The 24,743-nt window shown below is 52.9% G+C and overlaps 1 protein-coding gene across 1 annotated transcript; it reads right to left on the bottom strand.

Annotated features, from left to right (window-relative positions):
- Window positions 1-322: 322 nt before the first annotated feature.
- PTPRH (protein tyrosine phosphatase receptor type H) lies at window positions 323-23,847 on the bottom strand. The gene is given in 22 exon segments (XM_075998978.1): window positions 323-930; window positions 1,041-1,176; window positions 3,190-3,350; window positions 3,432-3,554; window positions 3,879-4,013; window positions 4,117-4,193; window positions 4,474-4,564; window positions 5,016-5,106; window positions 8,106-8,144; window positions 8,267-8,345; window positions 12,065-12,331; window positions 12,661-12,960; window positions 13,490-13,521; window positions 13,523-13,577; window positions 13,580-13,756; window positions 14,118-14,384; window positions 15,399-15,665; window positions 16,935-17,201; window positions 18,248-18,514; window positions 19,191-19,457; window positions 22,742-22,775; window positions 23,797-23,847. Coding segments are annotated over 22 exon segments (3,327 nt in total). The 3' UTR covers window positions 323-786.
- Window positions 23,848-24,743: the final 896 nt, after the last annotated feature.

Below are 24,743 nucleotides of genomic sequence, written 5' to 3'. Positions count from 1 at the left end.
ACATCACCCTCTCTGGGTTCCCCTAACGCCAAGCCCAGGAGGCAGCCCCCACGCCTCCAGCTCCGACAAACCCCACCCATACTGTCCAGACCCTGGATACAGACATCTGGACCCAGCCTTCTCTGAGAGACTTAACCATCCAAACCTATATTAACCTGCAAAGTCGTGGGTCCCTCTAGTCCCCTCGCTGGGACGTTTGCCTCTGTACCTAGATGTCAAAAACTCATCCCCACTCCCGTCCCGCTATCATTTCCAGACTCATAAATCCACAGGCGCAACCATTTCTGAGAACAGTGATTTAATAAATTATGGGATAGATGAGAAACTATATGCAGATGGGAGGTTCAGGGAGACCTCAAGCAGAGTAACTCCCTCCAACCCCAGATCATAGAAGACTGATTTGTTTTCTGACGTAAAAGCAGGGCAGGATCCTGCCTGCCCTTGCTCTTTGGGTAGCCAGAATTCCAGGCCCTAACTTCTTCCTCTCTCAGAATCCAGGTTCCAGCCTGGTTCTTGCTGCTTCCTTCTCCCTCAAAGAACAGGGAAATGCAAGCTCCCACACTTCCCCTACAAGCAGCCAGGCGTCCAGGCCCCAGCTCCCACAGGACTCATGAGTGGACGCAGACCCCTCTCCCCTGGAGAAACAGGAGTTTAGGCTCCTAGTCACCCCCCTCCACAGGGCCCAGGAGTCTGGGACTCCAACCCTCCACTCCTCCAGGTATCTGGGCTCCAGTGTGGACCCAGAGCTTGTGTGTAGCTGGGCTGCCTGCTCAGCCCTCTCCTAGCTTATGCCTCCACCTCCTGGGCCTGGATGGCAGCCACGTTCTCGTAGATGAGGTTTGTCACGTTCTCATACGTGGCCTCCTCCCAGACTGAGGCTGACTGCTGGAGGAACCGCAGGATGCACTGGTGCAGGAATATATACTGGGCCTGGGGAGGAGGCATAGAGAATGAGCAGCACCCTCCCCAACAAGCCTGGGCCGCTCAGAGCCACATCCTACCTCCCACCTTCACCCTGGGTCCCTCGGGGGCTCCATCACCTCTGTCTGCACCATCAACGGCCGGCTTTCTCTCATCTTCTTCACAAAGCTGAAGGGCCCTACGAAGCCATCGCACTCCAGCTGCCGAAGCAGGACATCCAGGGCAATGAGGGTGCCGGTGCGGCCCACGCCAGCACTAGTGGGACAAGGAGAGGGTCAGACCATGGTGGGGGTGGGGGAGTTTGGAGCCGCGGCTGATAAGAGGGGTCTGCTTTGGGAGTAATGATAACAACTATGCCTAGAGTTCCTTATGTCTATCGGACCCTGTTCTACATGTCTTATGTGACTTTTTCACTCCTCCCAAGTCTAAGAAGTAAGATCTATTAATATTAGCACACCCATTTTACAGATGGGGAAATGAAGGCTGAGTAAAGTGAAGTCTCCCATCCCAGGTTATTGGCTGATAAGCGACTGAGTTGGGGTTCAAACACAGGAACATGAACCCCTGAAGTAATCATTTTTAAATTCCTTTAAACATAAAATTAACCATTTTATTTAGTTTTTAGAGACAGGGTCTCACTCTGTCACCCATGCTGGAGTGCACTGGTGCAGTCATAAGCTCACTCCAGTCTTGAACTCCTGGGCTCAAGAGATCCTTCCACCTCAGCTTCCCAAATAGGTATGACTACAGGCATGCTCCTGGATGATTTTTTTTTTTTTTGAGTCAGAGTCTCACTCTGTCACCCAGCTAGAGTACAGTGGCATCATCATAGCTCACTTCAACCTCAAACTCCTGGCCTCAGGCAATCCTCCCTTCTCAGCCTCCCAAAGTCCTAGGATTACAGGTGTTAGCCACCATGCTTGGCCCAATTCTTAAAAAGTTTTTTGTAGAGACAGGGTCTGGCTATGTTGTCCAGGCTGGTCATGAACTCTTGACCTCAAGCTATACTCCAGCCTCAGCCTCCCAAAGTGCTGGGATTACAGGCATGAGCCCCTACACCTGGCCAAAAATTAATCATTTTAATGTGAACAATCCAGTGACATTTAGCATATTCACAATGTCGTGCAACCACCACCTCTATCTACTTGCAGAACACTCTCATCACCTCAAAATGAGCCCCCATACCCATTAAGCAGTCACTCCCCATTTCCCCCTCTCCCTTCAGGCCCTGGAAACCACTAATCTGTTTCTGCCTCGGTTGATTTACCTCTTCTGGATAGTTCATACTAATGGAATCATATAATGATACCAGCTCAGCTCTAAAATGGCAAAGAGGCCGGGTGCAGTGGCTCACGCCTGTAATCCTAGCACTCTGGGAGGCCGAGGCGGGCGGATTGCTCGAGGTCAGGAGTTCGAAACCAGCCTGAGCAAGAGCGAGACCCCATCTCTACTATAAATAAAAAAGAAATTAATTGGCCAACTAATATATATAGAAAAAATTAGCCGGGCATGGTGGCGCATGCCTGTAGTCCCAGCTACTCGGGAGGCTGAGGCAGGAGGATTGCTTGAGCCCAGCAGTTTGAGGTTGCTGTGAGCTAGGCTAATGCCACAGCACTCACTCTAGCCTGGGCAACAAAGCGAGACTCCGTCTCAAAAAATAAATAAAATAAAATGGTGAAGAGCGGTGGCTCCCGTCTGTCATCCCAGCACTTTGGGGGGTCAAGGCAGAAAGCCTGCTTGAGGCCAGGAGTTTGAGACCAGCCTGGGCAACATGGTGGGACCCTATCTCTACCCCAAAACAAATAACTAAGTAAAATGGGGAGGAAAGTCTTTGCCATGAGGGTTGTGCTGAGGATGAGCGAGACGGTGGCTGTTCAGTGTTCCATGATGTCACCTATCATTGAACCCAGAGCCCCATTTCAGAGGCAGTCACCCTGGGCAGAGTAAGCGCCCCTCCTCATGCCCCTAGTGTTTGCATTTAGGTGAAACCTGACCTAAGGGGCTCCGGCCTCAATATCAGGAGAGCAGTTGGCGGGTGCAGCCCAGCAATTGAGCACCAGGGGGCGCCTTTCAAATGTCTCTCAAACTCTCTGGCTGCTTCCGCTCCTGCTCCGCCCCCATTCATACTTTCTCTTCCTTTCATCTTTCATCTTTCGTTCCCATCTTTTCATCCTTCTCTCCCACCCCCTCTACAAGCCCCCCAGGACCAAGTAACAACACCACTGTCTGATCCCGAGGTTCTCCCAGGGGGCAGGTTCCGGCCCCCACCTGCAATGCACAATGGGCGGGCCTCCCTCCACCGCCTGGTCCAGCCACATCCGGAGCATCTTCCAGAAGGCCAGCAAGGGGTCTGGGGAGTGGGGGACACCGTGATCCGGCCAGGCCAGGTACTGGAACTGACGCACCGGTAGGGTCTTCTGCTCCTCCACCTGGAAGGGACGAGGGAGAGCGCGTCGGTCGCGGAGATGGGGGATGAGCGTGGGGAGGGCCGTGGGGGGGGAGGGACGTACCTGGAAGAGCAGCAGATCGCGCACCGCCCAGTTCTCCGTCACCTCCTCACCCACCAGGGTCACCCGCAGGTGCCCGTAGATGCAGGGCTGGGCGTCCAGGGGCCAATAATGCTCACACTTCACCTGGGGGAGGATGGGGGTCAGAAAACAGGAGGCGCCTCTGCCTTGTGGCTCTTCTATTCAAATCTCCCCTGCCCTGGCAGGACCCATGGGCGACTGGTGTAGATCCAGCCAGGAGGACCCCTCCACCCCAAGGTTAGTGGGATCCAAGTCACGCCCCATGTGTGGAGCAGCAGATGGCCTCTGAGTGGGAGGGGCTGTGATGAAGATGGCTGTGGTCATACTGGAGCACCCAGTGCGGTCTGCACCGGGTCTACATTGGGCCAGTGTCCAGGGCAAGGCCATGGGTTGGAGCTCGGAGGTCAGCACCCAGGACTGTCCTCTCACCCGGCCGGACTCCATGCAGTTGGTCAGCATGACCAGGGTACGGCTCTGCTGTTCCCACACCAGGCGCCAGAAGTCGCCCACGGTGTTCGGCAGGGGGCCCTGGGTTGCAATGAACTCCAGGGGGCTGTGGAGACCCTGGGCGAGGAAAGCAGGCGTGTCAAGGGGACCTGGGGACCCCCCTCTGGCCCATACATCTCCAGGCTCACTGAGCACCCTCCGCTCCCAACCACAACCTTACAGGCATGAAGCTGGCGTTGATGTAGTCAGAGCCTGGTTCCCCGTGGAGGGGCTTCAGGGACACCCGGGACCAGTCATCTATGAGAGGCCAGCGTGAGTGACGCAGAGAGACCAGTGAGAGACAGAGAGGCAGAGACAAGTCAGAGACCCAGGGACAGAGGTCATGCCGAGATGCAGACAGACACTGGTAGTCATGCAGGGACTAAGAGGGAGTGAGGGACCTTGGCTGGGAGAGGCAGGACGACTCTCAAGGGACTCACAGGGGACGACTCTCCCACAGGGGGCAAGAGAAGGGGACTGGGTTGGGGCGAGGACCAGGTGGGGGCTGAGACGAAGGCAGCGGGAGCCTGAGACTCACATGGCAGCACGTTTGTGTAGCGGTTCTTGGCACAGTTCTCTGGAGCTGAGGCCACCATCTGAGAGTGGCCCCAGCTCTCCAGGGCCAGTTGCTGGGGGTGGAGGCAGAGAGGAGCACATGGTGTTGGGTTTTCCTCTACCTCTCCTGGAGGAGACCCCGGCACCCCACTTGCCTTCTCCAGCACGACCCCTTGTTTATCCCTTGCACCCTGGGATTCTATAGCACCCACAAAACAGAATATAGGTGTGCCGCCCACGCTGGGGGCATCTGGGAGGATTTAGGGAGCCATGGGGACTACTTCAGGCAGGTGAGAGAGCAGGTGTGGGGAAAACAGCCCCTCGCCAGGGCTGGGGGGAGTTACTTTAGCATTTTTCATCATTATTTTAAGATTTCAAGGACTTGAAAGAGATCGTGCTGAGGATTTCTGCACCATGGAACAAGATATGCGTTGCTGCTTTTGCTTAAACCCCAAGGGATGCCGGCAGGTCGAGGGAGGGGTCTGGGCCACTGAAGGCCCCGCTAGGCCCCTCTGTCCCGCCCACCTGGTACTCATCCGCAAAGCCCCAATTGCTGTCCTCCTCGTTCTTCCTGACGTGTTCAGCGAAGTCTTTGGCCAGGATGTACTCTGGGAAGCTGCGGGTTGAGGGAGGGGAGAAAAGATTTTAACCTTTACTCCTTTGCTCTTGGGATTTAAAAAAAGGTGTTTTTGATCCATCTGTGCCACTCCTGGGGAATGCCCAGAACAAATGACAGCAAGGTCTGGAAGAGGTATTTGCACACCTGTATTCGAGGTGACATTATTCATAATGGCCCAAAGGTAGAGAAACCTAAGCATCCAGGATGGATGAATGGAAAACAAAATGTGGTCTCCACGTACAATGAAATATCACTCAAAAAGGAAGGAAAAAAATAAAAAAATAAAAAAAAATAAAAAGGAAGGAAATTCTGACACCTGCTACGACACGTATGAACCTTGGAGGACATCATGCAAAGTGAAGTCAGCCAGTCACAAAGAGATGAATACTGCATGACTCCACTCACGTGAGGTCCCTGGAGGAGTCAGACTCAGAGAGACAGAGGGTATAATGGTGGGTGCCAGGAGCTGGGGAGGAGGAGTGAGGGGCTGTGTTTAATGGGTGCAGAGTTTCAGTTCTGCGACATCAAAAGATTCTGGAGGTGGATGGTGGTGATGGTTGCACAATACTCAATGCTGGGCCGGGCATGGTGGCTCACGCCTGGAATCCTAGCACTCTGGGAGGCCGAGGCGGGAGGATTGCTCCAGGTCAGGAGTTCAAAACCAGCCTGAGCAAGAGCAAGATCCTGTCTCTATTATAAATAGAAAGAAATTAATTGGCCAACAAATATATATAGAAAAAACCAGCCGGGCATGGTGGCGCATGCCTGTAGTCCCAGCTACTCGGGAGGCTGAGGCAGAAGGATTGCTTGAGCCCAGGAGTTTGAGGTTGCTGTGAGCTAGGCTGACGCCACGGCACTCACTCTAGCCTGTGCAACAAAGTGAGACTCTGTCTCAAAAAAAAAAAAAAAATGAAAGAAACCCTATGAAGATACCCCTTTATACTCAAACTTCTCATGTGGACCAGTTTTCTCCCCTTCCTTTCACCATGTCACCATGGTCTGGAATCTATACCCACTCCTCGGGGAACATCTTTCCCCAAAGTCATCCCTGGCGTCCCCATCTCAACGGTCACCTCTCAGTCCACGCCCCGCTTGACCGCCTGGCAGCACCTAGCAGCCCCAGCTGTGCCTTCCTGGTCTTCCTGGCTCTGTCCCCTCCCTGAACACCCTCTCCTGGTTTGGCCCCCACCTCGCCGGCTGCTGCCTGTCCAACTCCCGGGAGGGCTCCTCATCCTAAAAGGTAAGTATTCCCCAGAGTCCAACCCCAAGCCTATCTTCTCGCCGGACACACACTTCTTACAAACTTTTGTCCACTCCTGTGGGTCTACTTTCTGTGTATACGCGTTGTGATCTCAGATTCTCTCCCTCCATTTCCTCCTTGTGGCTCTCCTGAGCTTCACAGCTAATTCCCACCTAACTCCGGGACACGTCCGTCTGGATTGTCCTAGAGGGCTCTCACACCAGGACACTCAGGAATACGTATTGGGGGTTGCTGGTCGCAAAGTGCCCAACATGTAGACAGGGCCAGACTTGGAAGAGAATCAATGCAGCAACACTAGTTGGGCATTGGGGCACGTGGTGTAGTCCCAGCTACTTGGGAGGCTGAGGCAGGAGGATCTCTTGGGCCCAGAGGTTCGAGGCTGCAGTGAGCTATGATGATACCACTGTACTCTAGCTTGGGTGACAGAGTGAGACTCTGTCTCTAAATAAGATAAAATAAATTCCCAAAATATATCTAGATTCTGACCAACTGTTATTATTTTCTGGTCTCACATGTAATCATCTCCTGTCTGGGTTATTCAAAATCTCTTCCTTGGCCAGGGGCGGTAGCTCACGCCTGTAATCCTAGCACTCTGGGAGGCCGAGACAGGCAGATTGCTCGAGGTCAGGAGTTTGAAACCAGCCTGAGCAAGAGTGAGACCCCGTCTCTACTATAAATAGAAAGAAATTAATTGGCCAACTAATATATATAGAAAAAATTAGCAGGGCATGGTGGTGCATGCCTGTAGTCCCAGCTACTCGGGAGGCTGAGGCAGGAGGATCGCTTGAGCCCAGGAGATTGAGGTTGCTGTGAGCTAGGCTGACGGCACGGTACTTACTCACTCTAGCCTGGGCAACAAAGTGAGACTCTGTCTAAAAAAAAAAATATCTTCCTTGTCCGCCCATTTCTGCCTTTGCTTCTTAAACATGTTAGATTGTGTCAACCACTGGTCTATCCAAAAGCTCCCATCTCAAAATAAACCAAAGTCCTTACTTTCATCTACAAGGTTCTACCTGACCTAGTCCCGCCTGAGACCTCTCTGACCTCATTTCTGACCACCCTCCCCCGCCCACGCGCATGCGCATCGCCTGCAACTCCCCACACGTGCTGCTGCCTCCGGGCCTTTGCACTTGCTGGTCCCTCTGCCTGGAGTGCCTTTCTCCAGGCGTGGGCATGGTCCTTTCTCCCCCCTCCTTTAGGTCTGTCCTCAATGACTTCCTCTTAGTCATCTCCTTAGCTAGGCTTTCCCTGGACACCCTATCTAAAATCTCCTCTCATTTTAACACCCAAGCAAAAATACTCCCCTACTCTTCCTATCCCCTCCTCTTGCTTTGGATCTAAGTGTGTATCATATTCTTTATTTTCTTGTTTGTTAATCTCTTCTTGTGCTAGAATATCAACTCCATGAGGGCAAGAATCATGGTTTAATTTACTATGTCTTTGGTGCCCAGAGCAGTGCCTGATACACAGTAGGTGCTCAGTTAATATTTGTTGAATGATTTGAATGAATGAATGAATGTCCTGCAGCTGAGACCAAAGTCCCTGGCCCAGGCTGCCCAGGGAGCACGTCCTGGTGAAAGGTGCATGGTCCCTGTTGCTGAGGGCATGAGTCCCTCCTGAGACTTGTGTGGGTGGATTCACTGATCCTGCCCTCTGACCCCTCCAGTGGCCAGCAACCCCCCTGACTGGACCAGACAGCGATTCTTCCAGTTGCTCCCCCAAACCGTCTGCTCACCTGAGGGCCAGATCCTTGCAGGCTTTCTCTCGGCTCCTCCTATTTTGGGGGAAAGCACATGGGGATGAAAGAAAGGCTCAGGGAGCCAGGCTGGAGCCAGCGATCTTCCTCCTCCTGCCCCCGCCCCACCTCCAGGTCGTCAGTCCCCAGCCCAGTCTCACCTCCTCTTCAGGAAGAACACCAGCAGGCCCACCAGGATGAGGAACAGGAGGACGCCCACGATGGCTCCAGCAATGACCCCTGCGGGGAGGAGGCACTGGGAGCCTCAGCCCAGGTCTTGTCGCCCATCTCCCACCTCCGCCCTCGCCCGGCACTGGGGTCAGACCTACAGGGCAGATGCTGAGGCTCGCTCGGGAGGGGAAGGGCGAACCTTCTGGCTAAAGCCTCAGCCTCCACCCAGCCTCCCCTTCCTCCCTCACTTCCCAGGAGCCTGGGCCAAGCACACTTGACCCCTGAACAACAGAGGCTTCACCGCACAGGTCCACTTGGGCCCGGATTTGCTTCCTTCCCTGCCACGCCTGGGACAGCAGGACTGAGCCTTCCTCTTCCTCCTCCTCCTCAGCCTACTCAACATGAAGAGGATGAAGACGAAGGCCTTTATGACGATCCACTTCATAACACATAAATATGTTTTCTCTTCTTCACAATCCTCTTAATAACACTTTCTTTTCTCTAACTTAATTTATTGTAAGAATATAGTATATATTATACTACATAAGCATACAAAATATGTGTTATTTCACTATTTATATTATGGATAAAGCTTCCAGTCAATAGTAGACTATTAGCAGTTAAGCTTTTGCTTTTTTAAGTTATTTTATTTTTTTGAGATAGGGTCTTGCTCTGTCACCCTGGGTAGTGTGCAGTGACATCCATTAACCCACTGCAACCTCAAACTCCTGGGCTCAAGCAATCCTGCTGCCTCAGCCTCCCGAGTTGCTGGGACTACAGGCATGCACCACCATGGCTGGCTAAGTTTTCTATTTTTAGTAGAGACGAGGTCTTGGTCTTGCTCAGGCTGGTCTCCAACTCCTGAGCTCAAGCAATCCTCCTGCCTGGGCCTCACAGAGTGCTAGGATTACAAGCGTGAGCCACCGCGCCTGGCCAGCAGTTAAATTTTTGGAGAGTCAAGAGATATACACAGATTTTTGACTGTGTGTGGGGGGCTGTTGGTCAAGGGTCAGCTGTACATCATGTTCTCAGGCGAACTCTCCCCTTCCTTGGCCTAGATCAGTGGTTCTCAACAAGGGTGATTTTGCCAGACTTGGAAGGGACATTGGACAATGTCTGGAGACATTTTTAGTGACCACAACTTATGAATGAGGGAGTTACTGGCACCCACTGGGTAGAGGCCACAAATGCTGCTCAGTACCCTTCAGTGTACAGCACAGCCCCGCCATGACAAAAAAGGACATAGCCCCAAATGTCTATAGTGCCAAGATTGAGGAAATACATTTCTGGTTAAGAAACCACTCCCTGGGCTGGGCGTGGTGGCTCACACCTGTAATCCTAGCACTCTGGGAGGCTGAGTCGGGAGGATCACTTGAAGTCAGGAGTTTAAGACCAGCCTGAACAAGAGCAAGGCCCCCTCTCTACTAAAAATAGAAAAAATTAGCTGGGCATGGTGACACATGCCTGTAGTCCCAGCTACTCAGGAGGCTGAGGCAGGAGGATTGCTTGAGCCCATAAGTTGAGGTTGCTGGGAGCTAGGCTGACGCCATGGCACTCTAGCCCAGGTGACAGAGTGAGACTGTATCTCAAAAAAATAAAAGAAAAGAAAAAGAAAAGAAGGAAAGGACTCCCTGGCATCAACAGCTTCCATACTCCCAGAAGAATTGAGGCTTTGTCTGCCCAGAGGTCCTGTTTGCTGAGGGAAGGAGTCTCAGACAATGGGATCCAGTGAAGCCCAGTTTGAAGTAGCATCTGTTTATCAAGGCACCGGCCTCCAATTTCTCTCCAGATTGGAGGGAGACCCAGTCTCATAGGAGGCCCTCTTCCTGGGATGGGGCAAAGTGAGGCTTCTAGCGATAGCCTTGGTACATGGTGGGAACTTTCCAAAGTGTAAGCTTCAAACTTCCTCAAGGATCCCATTGATAACTGTAAAACGATGCAGCCACGCTGCCAAAATAATCTGGCCATTGAACACAGAGTTAGTATGTGACCCATCGATCCCACTCCTGGGTATATGCCCAAGAGAAATCAAAACCTATGTCCAGGCCGGGTGTGGTGGCTCACCCCTGTAATCCTGGCACTCTGGGAGGCCCAGGTGGGTGGATTGCTCAAGGTCAGAGGTTCGAAACCAGCCTGAACAACAGTGATACCCTGTCACTACTAAAAATAGAGATTAATTGGTCAACTAAAAACATATAGAAAATATTAGCCGGGCATGGTGGCACATGCCTGTAGTCCCAGCTACTCAGAGGCTGAGCCAGGAGGATCGCTTGAGCCCAGGAGTTTGAGGTTGCTGTGAGCGAGGCTGACGCCACAGCACTCTAGCCCAGGCAACAGAGTGAGACTGTCTCAAAAAAAAAAAAAAAAAAAAAAAAAAAAAAAAAAGGGCCGGGCGCGGTGGCTCACACCTGTAATCCTAGCTCTTGGGAGGCCGAGGCGGGCGGATTGCTCTAGGTCAGGAGTTCGAAACCAGCCTGAGCAAGAGCAAGACCCTGTCTCTACTATAAATAGAAAGAAATTAATTGGCCAACTGATATATATATACAAAAAATTAGCCAGGCATGGTGGCACATGCCTGTAGTCCCAGCTACTCGGGAGGCTGAGGCAGAAGGATCGCTCGAGCCCAGGAGTTTGAGGTTGCTGTGAGCTAGGCTGATGCCACGGCACTCACTCTAGCCTGGACAACAAAGCGAGACTCTGTCTCAAAAAAAAAAAAAAAAAAAACCTATGTCCATAAAAAACATGTCAATGAATGTTCATAGCAGTGTTACTCATCATAGCCAGACACTTAAGCTGAAGACAGATAAATAAAATGTGGCAGATCTGTACAACAGAATATCATTGCACATTCCCGCCTGTATGAACCTTTAAAACATTATGGTTGGCCCTGTGTGGTGGCTCATGCTTGTAATCCTAGCACTCTGGGAGGCCGAGGCGGGCGGATTGCTCGAGGTCAGGAGCTCGAAACCAGCCTGAGCAAGAGCGAGACCCTGTCTCTACTATAAATAGAAAGAAATTAATTGGCCAACTAATATATATAGAAAAAATTAGCTGGGCATGGTGGCGCATGCCTGTAGTCCCAGCTACTAGGGAGGCTGAGGCAGGAGGATCACTTGAGCCTAGGAGTTTGAGGTTGCTGTGAGCTAGGCTGATGCCACGGCACTCACTCTAGCCTGGGCAACAAAGTGAGACTCTGTCTCAAAAAAAATTAGCCGGGCATGGTGGCGCATGCCTGTAGTCCCAGCTACTCGGGAGGCTGAGGCAGGAGGATCGCTTGAGCCCAGGAGTTTGAGGTTGCTGTGAGCTAGGCTGACGCCACGGCACTCACTCCAGCCTGGACAACAAAGCGAGACTCTGTCTCAAAAAATAAAAAATAAGAAAATAAAACATTATGCTCAGTGAAAGTGGCCAGTCACAAAGGACCACATGATGTTTGATTGCACCTGTATGAAATATCCAGAACAGGCAAATCTCCTTAAAAGGAAAGTAGATTGGAGATTTCCTAGGGTTAGGGGCCAAGAAATGGGGGAAAGAGGGGGTGATGGCTAAGAGGAGTGAGTTTTCTCTTTGGAGTATTGAAAATGTTCTACAATTGATAGTGGCGATGGTTGCGCAACACTGTGAATATACTAAAAGTCATGGAGTTGTAATTTAAGTGGGTGAATTGTATGTTAGGAGACCTGTATCTCGATAAGGCTGTTTTAAAGGAAACAGGAACAAAAGACAAATAAACAAAAGAATCCCACAGATTTCCTGTCAGGGCCCGATGGCTCCTGGGGGCTGCTCACCTGCACTCTCCGTGTGGCAGGTCACCGGGGCAGACTGGGCCCTCATTCCGCCCCACACGGTGGTGATGGTGGCCGGGTAGGACCGAGCCGGCCCGAGGCCCGACACAGGCACGCCCTGTCCACATGCAGACCTGTCCTGGGAGCCCCGCTGCACGCCCACTTCCAACTCGAAGGCCTCGTAGCCCCCTGAGGGGCAGGACCAGGTCAGGATGACCCCATAACCCCCCGAGGTGCTGGCACAGGATATGACGGTGACAGAGTCTGGGGCTGGGTGAAGGGAACAAGAGGGAGGAGTCAGTAGGAGCCGTCCAAGGGGGCTTCCTCCACCCACCACCAGCCCTGGCATCCCAGTCCTCTTGGACGAGCCAGCCCTTCCACCCCCAGACCCAAATACCTCAGCTTCCCCACTCTCCATTTCCCCAAATAGGTCCCTGAAAACTATAACTCCCATGAGCCCCTAGGCTCTCTATAGTGCTGCAGCTTATGAGTTCCCAGACCCATGGCCTGATGGGATTTGTAGTCCATTCATATCCCGCAGTCCTCCAGGTCTGACCTACACCCAGGCCACCAGGTAAAGAAAGGGTGGGACATCTCACCTGTGGATGCCCGGAGGCTCTGCGTGGAACTGGTTACATTGTTCCTCACTGCCCATACGCTGAAGTTGTACAGAGTCCCAGGTTCCAGGGCCTCCACCTCGTACCAAGTCTCATTGGTCCTGCTTGTCTGGTTGGCCCAGTCTCCTTGGAGATCTTGCGCCCTCTGAGGGTGTCCCCCGCTGGCCCACTGGACCTGGTATATGTAGAGCTGAGAGTAGGGGTCTTCGGGGGCCTTCCACCACAGGGTGACTGAGTTGTTGGTCTGAGTTCTTGTCTGCAGATCCATGACCTCACTGGGCGCTGAGAAGTGAGGGTAGAGGCCTGAGGGGGCATATCCTCAAAGACCCTCCTACCTGAGCCTGCTCACCTGCCCCTCACAGCAAAGCTGAGATGCCCGTTATCCATGGCTCTAGTGACTTAGGAGAGGGAACCACAGAAAAGAGCCCAGAAACCCACGCACTGTGGGGACCAGGATCTCCTGGGCCCTCTTTGTTCCCTGGCTACAGCCCTGGGTCCTGCCTGTCACCTTTTGGATCCCAGTGGATGTGAGTCTCTGAAACTACAACTCCCATGAGGTTTTGGACTCTCCATCCATGAAACTACAACTCCCAAAGAGCCCATTTCCCAAAATCAAAAAAGACAGACCCCATAGTTTAGAAAGCCCTAGTTGCAGAGGGATGATGACCCCAGGAACGGGACCTACAAGTTCAAGCTACAGTGAGGTTGGAAAGGGTCAATGGGCACCCATCATCGCCCAAGAAGCTCCCAAAGGCCCTTCATCTTTTTTCTCGCTCCATCCCATTATGTCCAGAGCCAGATTGTGTCACACCAGTTGCCACACCGAGGGTCCAGGGATAGCCTGACTTCCTTCCCCTATACCCAGATGGTGAGGTTGTACAGGCTCCCAGATTCCAATCCTTTAGGGTGATTCCAGTGTCTAAGGTGTTCTGCCTCCTAGGGTCAATAATGCCCTCGTCGACCCATGAGACCCAGTAGGTGTAGATAAAATGACCTGGGCCCTTGGGAGCTGCCCAGCTCAAGGTGATGGAGTTTTTGGTCTGGTCCTGCACACTGAGACTTGTCACAGTGTTGGGGACTGGTGGAAGGAGAAGAGAGTCAGGATTTCCTTTTTCCCCAGTCCCCAAGAGTCCGGAATACAGTGAAATACCCTGCCCATTAGCAGCCCCGCATGTTAAGACACACTGCCGAGCAATGGGACCTCGAATGGCCTGGCTCTTGTAGTCCCGTGCCCAGCGGCAGGAGGCGTCTGAATAGGCTCCCCGCTTCTGTCTGCAGAGCAAAGCCCGTCCCAGGTGCAGCTATGTGTCTCTTCTGGACTCAGGTAGGGGGGCGTCCTGGCTCAGTGAAGCTGGGAGACTAGGGATTAAAGGGTCAAAGCATCTTTGCCAGTTCTTAACCTCTCACCAGAACAGAGTGTGGGCACTGAGGCCTCTCACCTGTGGAGCTGCTGAGACTCTGCCCGGAGCTACGCACTCCATTCTTCTCCACCCACACCTGGAATTCATACGAGGATCCTGGTTCAAGTCCGTCCACTGTGACCCTGTTGTTTGTTGTGTTTCCAAATTCATTTCTGCCACCGTCTCCAGTGCGCTGGACCCAGTAAGTGTAGCTCTGTGCCTCGGGGCCCTCAGGGACGTCCCAGCTCAGGGAGATGGAGCTGTTGGTCTGAGCCTCCACTATCAGGTTCCTCACTGGGTTGGGAGCTGAGAAAATAGGAGGAAGATCCAGATTGAACAGGGGTACAGGAAAGAGAGGGGACATGCAGGGCCATTTTGATCATCACAGTTCCCAGTTCTCCGTCAACTGCTGGTCACAGTGGATGTGGGGCGTGTGGTCTAGACCAGTGCTTCTCACACTCGAATGTGCACACATGTCACTAGGAATCTTGTTAAAATGCAGGTTCTGAGTCAGTAGGTCTGGGATGAGACTGGGATTCTGCACTTCCCATCAGCTCTAGAGGGCCACCGAAGCTGCCCACATGGGGACCATACTTTCAGTAGCAAGGGTCTGGGCCAGCACTTTCCAGCTCAAATTCTGTCATGATGGAAGTGCTCTCCCTCCTTCCAACACAGTGGGTACAACACCAGTGGAGGATGGTGGGGGGATGGGGAGCCCCTCATTAAGGTACATGAAATATGCCACGGAATTTGCAATGTTATGAAATTTGGATGGACTTAAATTTAGTAGCCACATATGGCTAGTAGCTACCATACTGGTCACAGAGATGTAGAACAGGAGAGCTACCCAAGTCAGGGTGAGAGGGATGATGGTCTGAGCGTCCATCCTGACGATGATGTACTATTTTGGATTTAGGAAAAAAGTCAGAGGGTCAGAGTATCCACATTCCATAGCACATAATCCCCTAGAGCTCAGGCAGCATGCCTTGGTCCCTGTACATCCCTGGTCACTGAGAAAGACTCACCCTAGTACTATGGTCTAGAAAGCATCTCCCACACCCTAACATGGAGGCAGGAGGGCCTGTGGACACTGGTTTCTTATCTCCTGAACCAATATTCCTGGGATATGGCCAGTCTCTCCTACAGATCACTGCACTCTGACCCAGTGAGTTGGTCCTAATGACATTTCACCTCCCATTGTGCCCAGAGGGGAGTCCAGAGGAACTGACACCTTCTCTCATATTTTGAGCCATGTCCTACCACCTTCTTCATGAAGAGCAAAAGGGAACAGAACAGGGAAGGGATGTGGGTCCTTCTCACCTGTGGCCGCCTTGAGGGTCACTTTGGAGCCAGGTACTCCATCCTTCTCCGCCCACACAGTAAATTCATACAAGGACGCTGATGTAAGTCCACCCACTGTGTCACTGGTACTTGTCATGTTTCGGGTCTCATTTTTGCCGTCATCTCCAGTGCACTGGACCCAGTAGGTGTAGCGCTGTGCCTCGGGGCCCTCGGGGACGTCCCAGCTCAGAGAGATGGAGCTGTTGGTCTGAGCCACCACACTCAGGTTCCTCACTAGGTTGGGAGCTGAGAAAGGAAGAAGATCCAAATTGAACAAGGGTACAGGAAAGACAGGGGACATGCAGTGGCCATTTTTGATCATCACAGTTCCCAGTTCTCCCTCAACTGCTGGTCCCAGTGGATGTGGGGCGTGTGGCCTAGACCAGTGCTTCTCACACTCGAATGTGCACACTAGTCACTAGGAATCTTGTTAAGATGCCGGTTCTGAGTCAGTAGGTCTGGGATGAGACTGGGATTCTGCACTTCCAATCAGCTCTAGAGGGCCACCGATGCTGCCCACATGGGGACCATACTCTCAGTAGCAAGGGTCTGGGCCAGCACTTTCCAACTGAACTGCTGCCATGATGGAAGTGCTCTCCCACCTTCCAACACAGTGGGTACAACACCAGTGGAGGATGGAGGGGGGATGGGGAGCCCCTCATTAAGGTACGTGAAATATGCCACGGAATTTGCAACGTTATGAAATTTGCATGGACTTAAATTTAAGTAGCCACATATGGCTAGTGGCTACCATACTGGTCACAGAGATGTAGAACAGGAGAGCTACCCAAGTCAGGGTGAGAGGGATGATGGTCTGAGCGTCCCTCCTGAGGATGATGTACTATTTTGGAATTAGGGAAAGGCAATCGGCTGTAGTTTTTGATCCTGAAATTTTCCAGGCCTTCCTTAACCACTGGACCCAGCAGGGGCAGGCAGGATGGCCCAGAACTGCGCCCTCCACTGTTCCACTGTGGCCGCCACAAGTTCCACGTGACCCTTGAGCTCTTGTGATGTGGGTTGTGGGAAGTGTAATTGTACCATAAGTGCAAGATGCACACCAAGTTTTGAAGAATTGGTATGAAATTAAGAAAGTCAGCTCTGCTGTTGATCCTTTTCTAGTATGGATTACATGTCAAAATGATAACACATTGGATCTACTGGGTTCCTGAAACTATCTCATGATAATTAATTTCACCCGTTTCTTTTGCTATCTTGATGTCACTGATTGATAGAATATTGAAGTTTATGTGTCAGCATTTCATGATATTTCTGCTGGATGAGCTGCCAAGTTCTCCTGTCAGTTCTCCCCCATCCCCTCCCATCTCCTTCTCCTTATATTTTTAGAGTTAGCATCTTGCTCTGTCACCAGGGTGGAGTGCAGTGCCATCATAGTAGCTCACTGCAGCCTCGAACTCAGGTACTCAAGCGATCCTCCTCCCACCGTGCTGGGATTGCAGGAGTGGCCCCCATGGCCAGTCCCACGTCCCTTTAAGAAATATTGAAGCTGCTTCTCACCCGTGGCGGTACTGAGACTCTCTATGGTGCTAAGGAGTCCCTCCGCTTCCACCCGTACAGAACATGCATAGGAAGACCCGGGTTCAAGTCCGTCCACTGTGACCCAGGTGTCTGTTGTGATTCGGGTCTCATTTCTGTCATCATCTCCAGTGCACTGGACCCAGTAGGTGTAGCTCTGTGCCTCGGGGCCCTCGGGGACATCCCAGCTCAGGGAGATGGAGCTGTTGGTCTGATTCTCCACTCTCAAGTTCCTCACTGGGTTGGGAGCTGAGAAATTAGGAAGAAGATTCAAATTTAACAGGGGTACAGGAAAGAGAGGAATGCAGTGGCCATTTGATCGTCACAGTTCCCAGTTCTCCCTCAACTGCTGGTCCCGTGGATGTGGGGCGTGTGGCCTAGACCAGTGCTTCTCACACTCGAATGTGCATACACGGCACTACGAATCTTGTTAAAATGCAGGTTCTGAGTCAGTAGATCTGGGATGAGACTGGGATTCTGCACTTCCATTCAGCTCTAGAGGGCCACCGAAGCTGCCCACACGTGGACCATACTCTCAGTAGCAAGGGTCTGGGCCAGCATTTTCCAACTGAATTTCTGCCATGATGGAAGTGCTCTCCCACCTTCCAACACGGTGGGTACAACACCAGTGGAGGATGGAGGGGGACGTGGAGCCCCTCATTAAGGTACATGAAACATGCCATAGCATTTGCAATGCAATGCAATTTGGACAGACTTAAATTTAAGTAGCCACGTGTGGCTAGTGGCTACCATATTGGCCACAAAGATGTAGAACAGGAGAGCTACCCTAGTCAGGGGGAGAGAGATGATGGTCTGAGCGTCCATCCTGAAGACGATGTGCTACTTTGGCATTAGGAAAAGAGTCAGAGGATCAGAGTATCCACATTCCATAGCACATAATCTTCTAGAGCTCAGGCAGCGTGCCTTGGTCCCTGTACATCCCTGGTCACTAAGAAAGCCTCCCCGTAGTACTATGGTCTATAAAGCACCTCCCACACCAGAGGTGTGGGCCTTGGAGGCCCACAGAGGCCCTAACTCAGAGGCAGGAGGGCCTTGGACACTGGTGTCTTATCTCCTGAACCAAGATATCCCTGGGATATGGCCGGTTTCTTCTGCAGATCGCTGCAGGTCCGGCCCAGTGAGTTGGTCCTAATGACATTTCGCCTCCCACTGTGCCCCGAGCGGAGGCCAGAGGAACTGACACCTTCTCTCATAGGTTTTCAGCCATGTCCTACCACGTTCTTCATGAAGAGCAAAAGGGAACAGAACAGGGAAGGGATGTGGGTCCTTCTCACCTGTGGCTGCCTTGAGGGTCACTTTGGAGCCAGCTACTCCATCCTTCTCCGCCCACACAGAAAATTCATATAAGGACGCTGATGTAAGTCCACCCACTGTGATACTGGTACTTGTCATGTTTCGGGTCTCATTTTTGCCATCATCTCCAGTGCACTGGACCCAGTAGGTGTAGCTCTGTGCCTCGGGGCCCTCGGGGACGTCCCAGCTCAGGGAGATGGAGCTGTTGGTCTGACCCACCACACTCAGGTTCCTCACTGGGTTGGGAGCTGAAAATCGGGACAGGAGGAGAAATCGGCCGCAGTTTTCGGTACTTAAATTTTCCAGGCCTTCCTTAACCACTGGGCCCAGCAGGGACAGGCAGGATGGCCCAGAACTGCGCCCTCCACTGTTCCACTGTGGCCGCCACAAGTTCCACGTGACCCTTGAGCTCTCGTGATGTGGGTCGTGGGAACTGAGATTGTGCCGTCAGTGCAAGATGCACACCAAGTTTTGAAGAATTGGCATGAAATTAAGAAAGTCAGCTCTGCTGTTGATCCTTTTCTAGTATTGATTACATGTCAAAATAATAACACATTGGATCTACTGAGCTCCTGAAACTATCTAATGACTATTAATTTCACCCGTTTCTTTTTGCTATCATGATGTGATTGATTGATAGAATATTGAAGTTTACGTGTGAGGTTTTCATGATATTTCTGCTGGATGAGCTGCCAAGTTCTCCTGTCAGTTCTCCCCCATCCCCTCCCATCTCCCTCTCCTTATATTTTTAGTGACAGCTTCTTGCTCTGTCACCCAGGCTGGAGTGCAGTGGTGTCAGAATAGCTCACTGCAGCCTCAAACTCGGGTGCTCAAGCGATCCTCCTTCCACTGTGCCGGGATTGCAGGAGTGGCCCCCATGGCCAGTCCCACGTCCCTTGAAGAAATATTGAAGCTGCTTCTCACCCGTGGTGGTATTGAGACTCTCTATGGTGCTAAGGAGTCCCTCCGCTTCCACCCGTACAGAACATGCATAGGAAGACCCGGGTTCAAGTCCGTCCACTGTGACATTGGTGTCTGTTGTGTTTCGGGTCTCATTTCTGTCATCATCTCCAGTGCACTGGACCCAGTAGATGTAGTTCCGTGCCTCGGGGCCCTCGGGGACGTCCCAGCTCAGAGAGATGGAGCTGGTGTTCTGATTCTCCACTCTCAAGTTTCTCACTGGGTTGGGAGCTGAGAAATTAGGAAGAAGATCCAAATTGAACAGGGGTACAGGAAAGAGAGGGGACATGCAGCGGCCATTTTGATCATCACAGTTCCCAGTTCTCCCTCAACTGCTGGTCCCGTGGATGTGGGGCGTGTGGCCTAGACCAGTGCTTCTCACACTCCAATGTGCACACATGTCACTAGGAATCTTGTTAAAATGCAGGTTCTGAGTCAGTAGGTCTGGGATGAGACTGGGATTCTGCACTTCCCATCAGCTCTAGAGGGCCACCGATGCTGCCCACACATGGACCATACTTTCAGTAGCAAGGGTCTGGGCCAGCACTTTCCAACTGAACTTCTGCCATGATGGAAGTGCTCTCCCTCCTTCCAACATGGTGGGTACAACACCAGTGGAGGATGGAGGGGGGAAAGGGAGTACCTCATTAAGGTACGTGAAATATGTCATGGAATTTGCAATGCAATGCAATTTGGACAGACTTAAATTTAATTAGCCACATGCGGCTAGTGGCTACCAGATTGGCCACAGAGATGTAGAACAGGAGAGCTACCCAAGTCGGGGGGAGAGAGACGATGGTCTGAGCGTCCACCCTGAAGACCATGTACTACTTTGGCATTAGGAAAAGAGTCAGAGAGTCAGAGTATCCACATTCCATAGCACATAATCTTCTAGAGCTCAGGCAGCATGCCTTGGTCCCTGTACATCCCTGGTCACTGAGAAAGACTCACTCTAATACTATGGTCTAGAAAGCACCTCCCACACCAGAGGTGTGGGCCTTGGAGGCCCACAGAGGCCCTAACTTGGAGGCCCTAACTCGGAGGCAGGAGGGCCTTGGACACTGGTTTCTTATCTCCCGAACCAAGATATCCCTGGGATATATCCGGTTTCTTCTGCAGATCGCTGCAGGTCCGGCCCAGTGAGTTGGTCCTAATGACATTTCGCCTCCCACTGTGCCCAGAGCGGAGGCCAGAGGAACTGACACCTTCTCTCATAGTTTCTCAGCCATGTCCTACCACCTTCTTCATGAAGAGCAAAAGGGAACAGAACAGGGAAGGGATGTGGGTCCTTCTTACCTGTGGCTGCCTTGAGGGTCACTTTGGAGCCAGGTACTCCATCCTTCTCGGCCCACACAGAAAATTCATACAAGGACGTCGATGTAAGTCCACCCACTGTGTAACTGGCACTTGTCATGTTTTGGGTCTCATTTTTGCCATCATCTCCAGTGCACTGGACCCAGTAGGTGTAGTTCTGTGCCTCGGGGCCCTCGGGGACCTCCCAGCTCAGGGAGATGGAACTGTTGGTCTGATTCTCCACTCTCAGGTTCCTCACTGGGTTGGGAGCTGAGAAATTAAGAAGAAGATCCAAATTGAACAGGGGTACAGGAAAGAGAGGGGACATGCAGTGGCCATTTGATCATCACAGTTCCCAGTTCTCCGTCAACTGCTGGTCCCAGTGGATGTGGGACGTGTGGCCTAGACCAGTGCTTCTCACACTCGAATGTCCATACATGTCACTACGAATCTTGTTAAAATGCAGGTTCTGAGTCAGTAGGTCTGGGATGAGACTGGGATTCTGCACTTCCATTCAGCTCTAGAGGGCCACAGATGCTGCCCACACGGGGACCATACTCTCAGTAGCAAGGGTCTGGGCCAGCACTTTCCAACTGAACTTCTGCCATGATGGAAGTGCTCTCCCACCTTCCAACACGGTGGGTACACACAAGTGGAGTATGGAGGGGGACGTGGAGCCCCTCATTAAGGTACATGAAACATGCCATGGAATTTGCAATGCAATGCAATTTGGACAGACTTAAATTTAAGTAGCCACGTGTGGCTAGTGGCTACCATATTGGCCACAGAGATGTAGAACAGGAGAGCTACCCAAGTCAGGGGGAGAGAGACGATGGTCTGAGCATCCATCCGGAAGATGATGTGCTACTTTGGCATTAGGAAAAGAGTCAGAGGGTCAGAGTATCCACATTCCATAGCACATAATCCTCTAGAGCTCAGGCAGCATGCCTTGGTCCTTGTACATCCCTGGTCACTAAGAAAGCCTCCCCGTAGTACTATGGTCTAGAAAGCACCTCCCACACCCTAACTCAGAGGCTGTAGGGCCTGTGGGGACTGGTTTCTTATCTTCTGACCCAATATACCCATGGGATATGGCCAGTCTCTCCTGCACATAGCTGCAGGTCTGAACCAGTGAGTCAGTCCTAAGGACATTTCCCCTCCCACTGTGCCCAGAGCGGAGGCCAGAGGAACTGACACCTTCTCTCATAGGTTCGACCCTTCAGCTCTCCTGTTGTGGGTTGTGGGAACTGAGATTGTGCCGTCAGTGCAAGATGCACACAAAGTTTTGAAGAATTGGTATGAAATTAAGAACATCAGCTCTGCTGTTGATCCTTTTCTGGTATTGATTACATGTCAAAATGATAACACATTGGATCTACTGGGCTCCTGAAGCTATCTCATGATAATTAATGTTACCCGTTTCTTTTTGCTATCTTGATGTGACTGATTGATAGAATATTGAAGTTTACGTGTGAGGTTTTCATTATATTTCTGGTGGATGAGCTGCCAAGTTCTCCTGTCAGTTTTCCCCCATCCCCTCCCACCTCCCTCTCCTTATATTTTTAGTGACAGCTTCTTGCTCTGTCACCCAGGCTGGAGTACAGTGGCGTCAGAATAGCTCACTGCAGCCTCGAACTCGGGTGCTCAAGCGATCCTCCTCCCACTGTGCTGGGATTGCAGGAGTGGCCCCCATGGCCAGTCCCACGTCCCTTTAAGAAATATTGAAGCTGCTTCTCACCCGTGGTGGTATTGAGACTCTCTATGGTGCTAAGGAGTCCCTCCGCTTCCACCCGTACAGAACATGCATAGGAAGACCCGGGTTCAAGTCTGTCCACTGTGACATTGGTGTCTGTTGTGATTCGGGTCTCATTTCTGTCATCATTTCCAGTGCACCAGACCCAGTAGCTGTAGTTCTGCGTGGCTGTGCTGTCAGGGACGTCCCAGCTCAGGGAGATGGAGCTGTTGGTCTGAGCCGCTACTCTCAGGTTCCTCACCGGGTCGGGGGCTGAGAATTGGGAAGGAGGGTCCCGTGTTAGAAGGGGGAAGATCAGAACTGTCCCTCACCCCACCCTGAGCTCTTGCCCCAAGTCTAGAAGCAACAGCTCTCATGGGCCTCCCACAACCACCGACCGGACCCCCGGGGGCACCCCACACCCAGAGGCTCATGGGCACTGAGTTTCCACCCATCTGAGTGGGCAATGGATTGGGCAGGAGTCACTCACCGGCTGCCCTGGCCCCTGTCCAGCTGCACAGGCCCTGGCAAGACCCAGAGAAGAAAGAATCAGCCTCTGAGCCTCACCTCCCTTGACCAGAGTGCCACTGGGGCTGGGTGGGGCAGTCACTCTCACAGCTTCTGTCCCGGCCCCCCCACCCCGAGTCTGCCCTGCAGGGGGAGAGGAGGCAGACAGTGGCGCTGGGCTGTGACAAAGGTCACCCCACTGTCCCTGGTTCCTGGGGGAGGAGGACAGGGAGAGGTTAGGGGCGGGGCTCCAGGGACCCAGCAGTTGGGTTTGGCTCTAACCGATAAGGCCCAGAGATAACTTAATGGTTTCGTTTCCCAAAAAATACAGCCTTGGAGAAACTGGGGGCTGGGAGCAATCAGCAGACTGAGGAGAGAGAAAAAGACTGAGGCTGGGGACCCCTGGGTGTGAGGGGGGAGGGACTGGAGGGACCCCTGGGTCTGAGGGAGTAGGGGCTGGGGACTCCAGGGTCTAAAGGAAAAGGGGCTGGGGGGGGCCTTGCTGTGAGGGAGGAGGGGCTCGGGGAACCCCTGGGTGTGAGGGAGGAGGGGCTGGGTAACTGGACCCCTGAGTCTGAGGGAGGAGGGGCAGGGGACCCCTGGCTCTAAAGGAACAGGGGCTGGGGGGCCTCCTGGTTGTGAGGGAGGAGGGACTGGGGATCCCTGGGTCTAAAGGAAGAGGGGCTGCAGGGACCCCTGGGTCTGAGGGAGGAGAGGCTGGGGGGAACCCCTGGGTCTGAGGGAGGAGGGGCTGGGGGTTCCCTGGCTGTGACAAGGAGGGCTGGGGTCTTGGGTGTTCCAAAGCAGAACTTGTCTTGCCTGAAGTCAGCATCTTCTCTGAGCAGACCTTGCGTTTCCTAAGAGCACAGGTGTAGCTGTCAGACCACCCCACCGCCTCCCAAACCAGAAGTCTCCTATTCTCCGGGACTCACCAGCCCTACGGCCTCCGGAGCCCTCTCCCTCACTCCTCAGACTCAGGCGTCCCCCTCCAAGGCCATGCCTCCCTCAGATCTGACTCCGGCCTGGGCGGGCACTTACCAGCAGCACCAGGCTCCCCCAGGCCCCGAGGCCCCCGCCAGCCCTGGCCATGTCTCCACACACTGCCGAGGGACCCAGGAGTCCCAGGCCTGGTCCTTCCACCTGCTGGACTTTAACCCCAAGAATTTCCCCTTTCCCAGCCCACTGGTGAGGCCAGAGGGCAGGGCGGGGAGGGGTGGAGGAGGAAGTGGAGGAGGCTTCAGGCCTGAGAGCCCAGCTCCCAGCCCTGCCAGGGCCCTCACCTTCCTTCCTCCCCTCTGCCTCTTGCCAGGTCATTGCAGACTCCTCCCACCCCTTCCAGCCCTGCCTGCATCCTGGGCCCCAGCCCACCCAGATCGTCCCAAGAGAGCTCGCTCAGCAGCACCCAGTGGGTCCCATGTCCCCGCCGTCTCCTGCCGGGCGCCCATGCCTGCCTTCTCCCAGAGCCTGCTCTCCTCCGCCACTAGGGTTCCGCCCAGATGTCCCCTGGCTGCCTCACAGGCCTTCTTACCCCGCCAGGGCCCCGTGCTGTGTCTGTCCCTGTGGCACACAGCAGACTGTATTTGCATATCCACCTTGCCACCTTCTACCTGGGACCTTGAGCAAGTGACTTAAATTCACAGTGACTCAGATCCCTCACCTGTAAAGACAGGCACAGCCCCTTGTAAACGCTGCAAGGAGCAAGCGAGCTGGTATGTGAGCGTCAGAGGACGAGGCCCAGCCCGTTTTAGACACTCAGTAAGTGTTAGTCATGTTTATTTTTGGTTCATTGCTGGACCTCAGGCACGGCCCTGGCTCTAGGACTTTTCAGGGTGTTTTTGTTGCCTTACTGATTACGCATGACCCAGGCTGCCTCAACTTCACACATACTACGGAAGTTAAGGGTACAGATCCCGGCCGGGCACAGTGGCTCACTCCCGTAATCCCAGCACTCTGGGAGGCTGAGGCAGGAGGATCACTTGAGGCCA

The sequence above is a fragment of the Microcebus murinus genome, chromosome 32 (assembly GCF_040939455.1).
Source record: "Microcebus murinus isolate Inina chromosome 32, M.murinus_Inina_mat1.0, whole genome shotgun sequence".
NCBI classification, from domain to species: domain Eukaryota; kingdom Metazoa; phylum Chordata; class Mammalia; order Primates; family Cheirogaleidae; genus Microcebus; species Microcebus murinus.
This window is presented reverse-complemented; position numbering and strand designations above follow the sequence as displayed.